Source organism: Thalia democratica, chromosome 1, assembly GCF_965202585.1.
Source record: "Thalia democratica chromosome 1, ktThaDemo2.hap1.1, whole genome shotgun sequence".
Taxonomy (NCBI): domain Eukaryota; kingdom Metazoa; phylum Chordata; class Thaliacea; order Salpida; family Salpidae; genus Thalia; species Thalia democratica.
In genome coordinates, this window is record NC_139165.1 from 52,427,118 (window position 1) to 52,433,383 (window position 6,266).

The 6,266-nt window shown below is 25.4% G+C and overlaps 1 protein-coding gene across 4 annotated transcripts; it reads right to left on the reverse strand.

Annotated features, from left to right (window-relative positions):
* Positions 1–266: 266 nt before the first annotated feature.
* Positions 267–6,266, reverse strand: LOC145845003 (uncharacterized). Of its 4 annotated transcripts, XR_014370307.1 has the most exons (11): positions 6,098–6,266; positions 5,011–5,280; positions 4,145–4,310; positions 3,845–4,027; positions 2,521–2,735; positions 2,274–2,414; positions 1,986–2,114; positions 1,295–1,471; positions 1,138–1,222; positions 810–944; positions 267–557 (listed from the first exon to the last, which is right to left on the reverse strand). XR_014370307.1 is itself a non-coding variant. In XM_082952433.1 (10 exons), exons 1-10 carry the CDS (start codon positions 6,257–6,259, stop codon positions 462–464), a joined length of 1,671 nt encoding a protein of 556 aa, XP_082808559.1. In that variant the 5' UTR covers positions 6,260–6,266; the 3' UTR covers positions 267–461. The 4 variants fall into 4 exon arrangements, 3 of the variants coding, with proteins under 3 accessions (XP_082808559.1, XP_082808566.1, XP_082808551.1); XM_082952433.1 differs by lacking the exon at positions 1,138–1,222 and having other exon boundaries at positions 2,521–2,732; XM_082952440.1 differs by lacking the exon at positions 1,138–1,222 and having other exon boundaries at positions 1,995–2,114.

Genomic DNA, 6,266 nt, shown 5'->3' on the forward strand with positions numbered 1-6,266 from the left:
TTCCTATAAAATTTTTAAACTTAAATTTAAAGAGAAAATGTTAGCTTATAAATAGTTAAGAATTCAATTTTTATCAATAATAATAAAACAATTTAGCCATTAAATATGTATTATGTATAGTAAGTATTGAAAAAACAGTTAGAAAGTTAAACAATTAATATTACCTAATTTATAAACCTTGGAAAAATACAAACAAAACTAGAAATATATTTTAGATACACAATAAAAAAAGTTTTATAAGTTAAAAGCAAACCTTTAAAACACAATTTTATTAGAAACACATTCGATAATATTATAGAGAGTTATTATTAAGCTTAAAAAGCTATAAAACATCAAATGTTAAATAAAAAGCCTAAATGAATTATTTAAAAATCATACAATGAGCAATTTTCTATTAAACTAATTTTAAAATTTTCTAATTATCTAGAATAAGTGTATAGTAGTGATACAATTAAATAAAATTATTCTATTCTCCTTTTCTTAGCTTGGGATTCATTTAGGTCCTGAAACTTATTAAAAAAAGCCGTTGAAGTTTTTCTAGATTTCTTGTCATCACCCTGTGAATGGTTGAGTACAAGCATAAAAATAAACATAACTTCATTTAAATTGTTTTGTAACAGTCAAAGTCAATTTAAAAAAATAAAAAAGAAATAAATTACAATTTTTTGTAAATCATATACTTCTTATAACAATAGCTGATCTCTCTAAATAGATTGTTAAATATATTATGAGTAAAATAAATTGTTACATATTAAACCATAAATTTATTTAGATAAAATTTATATGCTTCTATAAATGAATCAACTTACCTGAATAATCTCAACATTACTTCCAGGCATTTTAGATTTCTTGATCAATTGTTGCTCAGCTTGCAGTTTCAGTGCTTTCTGGTCACCGGTAAGTGCCAATGCTTCAGTCTTCTTTTCCCTTTTTATGGCCATTGCCTAAAAAAATAATATCAGCAATGTTGATAAATAGTTACATACTACCTAATTATTTTGTCAGTTATTTATTTAACTTATTACCTAAAAGTTTAAATATAAAAGTTTTTTTCTTTTTTTGTAATTTCATAGCAACAAAAAACTAGTCAACAAAACAAAACAGCTTCTTTTAAATACTGTTTTATACTATACTTACCGAAAATATAATCATACAACTGCAAATGATTGTGTAGCTCAAAAGTTATGTAGCTCATTGCATCGTATTTATCATCTTTACAGATCTTCAATAATAAAAACTTAATAAACTATACAAACTTTAAAGAGTCATTTTTCACAGATGATATAAAACTTACGCGTTGCTTGTTCTTCTTCTTTCTTCGATCCCTCTTCTTATCCTGCAAGTTTCTCTCCTCATCAGCCACCAGTTCGACCTTCTTCCGCTGAATTTCCTCTGGAGCGAGCACGTTGTGAGCGGCTGTCGTGACAGGAGCAACATCTTCCATTTGAATTGAACTCAATTGAGTTTTTACCTGCGTCAAAGTTAATTGGTCGTAATTTGTTTGAATAAAATTAGTAATGAAATTCGGCGCATTTACTCTTCTTAAAAATCGGATAGCAAGACTAATTTATCACTCATCTTTAAGAATAATAATTGAAATATAGCATTGTTTTTTATCATTTGTATTTTCAATTACGTTGCTTTGCTGCTGTATAATCATGAAACATAGCAATGTATTCCAAAAATTTATGTTTTTCTTTTTACTTGAAATAAAGTTGTTTAGCGGTGATAACAAAAATAAAAAACAGTAGAAATGATTTACAATAACATATATCATCTACTATAACTAAATTAAAGTTTCTGTAAGTTAGACTTTCAGGTTACAGTTATTGTTTATCAACTTGTTATTTGATATAAAGTACTTAAAAAGCAAAATAATAACTTTGTTGTTAAAATAAGCTGTTAAAATTTAATAGACCATATGTTTTAAAATTTCTAAGCTTAGTTCTACAGGTACTTTTATACAAGTTTTTATTAAGCAAAACTTTTATAACTGGATCTGGTATAGCTGGTTTATAATTATTGTCTGTCATGGCATCGAGCATTTTAAACAAATTTTTCAGATCATTCTTTATTTTCACGTGACGCGGATCCTCTTGATCTTCTTCTAATCCCTTAAAAAGTGTATGGTGTATTTTACTAAGTAAGAAAGATAATTTTCTAAAATGTTAATTTACTTAAAATGAATTTATAACAATATTTAAAAGCTGAATAGATAATAAAAGCAGTTAGTAATACCTTTTTTCTCATAAATGTTCAACCTTGTAACTTACTTTGTTAAGTTGGCCCAACTTTTCATCTTCATAAATTTGTGCAAGAGACTTTTCTGACTTTTTATGGTTCAGTTCAACTTTATTTTTGTAATTCAGAGGATCTCTTGTGTCCTTTATCTTTCTGACGGTGTTGTCAAAAGCCTAAGACAAGCAACATTATATTTAAAGCAGACAAATTTATAAACAAAACTAATAAAAAAAAGAAAACACATTTCTGATTTTGAAACAAACACACAACAAAAATTACCGATTCAAGTATTATTTTCTTGAAAATGTCTTCTAAACTTTTGGTCATCTCGTCGGTGTATTCGGGGGCGGGCCTGGCGGTGGAAGCGATCTCGAGATTTTCTTCCAGCAGGGTGTTGTATCCACGCTGACCCGCACTCACCTCACCCTTCATCTGCCACGATTTCTCCGGCTCCTTCCATTTTCCTTCCTCGTCCTCTTCTTCGGAATCATCTGCTTTTTTATTGATTTTTTTTTTGTTTGTTTTAAATTACTTTAAGAATTATTAATTTAAGCATTTTTAGCTGTTATGAGAAACATTAAAATGGAATTAACCTGTTAAATTGATGTTTGTTAAACAGACTTTTAAAAACTTGTTATTTCGTGAAGATCCTTTGACAAAATTAAACACTAACTGTAAAACAAATCTCAAAATATCAAGCAGTTCCAATAACAAATTTAAAAATATGTAATTGTTTTTCATTTTTAAGATTGTTTTTTTATATAAAAAACACATACAACTATTAATTTAAGGAATACAAAAGTACAATACTTTACGGATACAAAATAAAAAGTAATGTCTAGATTTTTGTTTTAATTAAAATCTACAAAAAGTCTTAATTGTTGCATACTTTTAGAAAGTTTTCTTCGCAACTTTAGAAACACTCAGTTTTATTTAATTATGAAGTTTTATGAAAAAACACTGAATACAAAAACCAAAGCAATAAGTTTAAAAATCCGACTTACAATATTATACTGATGAAAATACAAGAAAGTACTACAACTGTCAAAGTTATGAAACTAGTTGTATAAATAGATATACTTTAAAAAACCAACTATTTTAATTTTTAATAGACAAACAAGGAAACTTATATATAAATTTTAGTTTTATATTTAGGTACAACAAAATACTAATCTTACTATTTCTAAATAATGTGTACAATTGCTTTATTATTATTAGTCTTAAAAAATTAAAATATTTGTAGCTTAATTTAACAGATAAATTCCGTTATTGTATAACACAAACTGGCAGTACTAAAAAAGTGAAAGATCTAACAATCAAAATATTTCACGGGATAGATTATACTTTTGTTTTCAAATAAAAAGGAAAAAGGATCAAAAGTAAAGATGTGGCAAAGTATTTAATTATTTAACATCAGTTCTTACTCCAATCAAACTAATTTGATCAAGTTTTTAAAATGGAACTAAATGCCTATTTTGTTGCTTATACTAAAACTTTTGGAAATATATCTACTTGACGGATAGAACGTTGTTTGTTAGTTTACTGAGTAAAAACATGTATTATATTTAGTTGTTTTTTGTTTCTAAACATCATTTTTAAAAACCTGGAGTTAGATTTTTTTTGAAGGTGACACTTTTTTTAGACTTGTTTTTCTCAACTTCAATTTCTGAATCATCTTCAGAGTCTTCTACCTGCGACAAAACTTCATTGTCTTCTTCAGAATCTTCTACTTGCGAAAAAAATTCTTCATCTTCTTCATCATCATCCTCCTCATCATCTTCATCGTCTTTTTATAATTGTAAAAATTGTATTTATTCTATTTTATTTTATATTAGGTAAAGTGAGATATGTTGGACTACTTTATACTTTAGCTTTTATTTGTGTAAATCACAAAAAATAGAACCTGTTTGAATATCACCGAAATAATCTATATCTACATCATCATTGTTTCCATCATTTGCTTCTTGCGCAGCTATTTCCCTATCAATTTGGTCAAAAGAAATTTCTTTACCAGTATAAAAGTTATCTTTTGGTGCTTCGTCGCAATTATTCTTTTCTTTTTTATTTTCCTAGTAGATTGATGACGTTTAAAAACTGACAATTACTAGCTTTTCAAAAAAAAGGTTTTTTTTTTTTAATTATATAACTAAATACAACAAAAATAAGATTTAAATAAAAACTATTTAAAACATATTTCATATACTTTCTACTTTAATTTAAAAGAGTAATACACTTTATATACTTTAAAGGCTTTTTTGAAAACTATTACATACAAAATTATTTTTTAAATATAGATCAAACTTTTTATTTGTTAGTAGATATAATATAGTTTTTAGTACCTTTGTTTTTGTACTTTTCAAGGTAAAAACCTTTTTTTTTTCAAATTTAAAACTAGTCATCAGTAGTTTTTAAAGTTTTTTGTTATTTTTAATAACATCTAATCTTTTAGATAATATAAAGCCGGTATTTTAAAGTGTGCGTCTAGGCACTGTAGTGTGATATATTTATTTGAAAAATTATTGATCTGGTTAGAATAGCTATTTTCTTAGAATTTCTTATTAATAAACAGGTTTTTATTATTCCATAAACTGCAGTTTATTTTATTATTAAAAACCAATACTACTAGTTATAATTTAATTTTTTCAATAAATTACTAAAAATTTAAAATAATTATATTTCAACTTAAAATAATGTGTGTAAAGAACTTTGTTCTCATTGATCAAATTCAAACATTAAAACTTTGAAAACTAGTAATAAGAATTTAGATACCTTTAAGTTTTGATTATTTGAGGAACTTTCTTCTTCTTCTTCTTCAGATGAGCTTTCTTCTTCTGCAGATGAATTTTCTTCTTCAGCAGATGAATTTTCCTCTTCTTCAGACAATTTTTCTTCTTCTGAGCTCGTAACTTCAGACAAGACTTTTTTTGTAGTATCAGGAATTATGACTTTGTCTTCAAACTCTACCATTACATCAGAATCGTCACAGCTTTCATCTTCAGAGCTTTCATTGTTTGCAATTTCGTCTCCAATCAAATCAATCTGTAAAAAAAATATTAAAATAGGATAATAATTTTAAATTAATACTATTTCAATTAAAAATTAAGAAAAGTTGTTTATACTGGTCTAAATTTTTTTTAATTAGTTTATTAACTATTTTGGAAAAAATTCAACTGGGAATAGTTTGTTGGGGTGTTAAGGTATTCTTTCTACAGATTGTTTTAGAAGTTTTTTTACCATGCTACCAGCTGCTCTATTGACTTTATAGGACTTTTTTATATGTAATCATAGACGGAATTTTTTTTAAATACGTTATAGAAGAAGCAAACTAGATAAGTAAAAAAAATATATTAAAAACATGTCTATTTCTATAGATTTTGAACAACTTTATCAAGTTTTCTAAATTTTTATATACCTAATCAAAATTTGCTTTTAATAATGTAAAACACATTTTTAAAATTTTAAGTCCCTAGCTTTTAAAAATCTATCACAAGATAGTTTTTTAATAAATATTTTATTTGTAAAAAAGTTGAAGATACAATATTTAAGCTATCTATATTTGTATCAAAAACTTTTTGAACATCTGACTATACTTCAAAACTAAATAAAGTATTTGATTTCAGAAAAATTAAATCTTTAAGTTAAACTTATAGTTTAAAATTAAAGGTTTTATATCACAAGATGTTTATATTTAAAAAAGAATTAAATCACCCAAGATTTATAAGTTTTTTAAACTATTTCATTACTGCAATGAAATAGATACTCAGTACATTACTAAAATAAGTATGACTATAACTTTAATAGATCAGTAAATTGGTACACAGTAAAAATCATAAATTAAAGATGTATTAAACATTACTTGAGCATGAACTTGGTCACAATCCATTCCATCAATTATAATTTCAGGAAAATCTGTGTCAGTATCTAGATTTGCCATCATTGAATTATACAATAATGAATTCTTTTTTAAATGATCTGAGGGATCAGCATCACACTCCAAATAACTTTTATAATTAGACATAATTTTC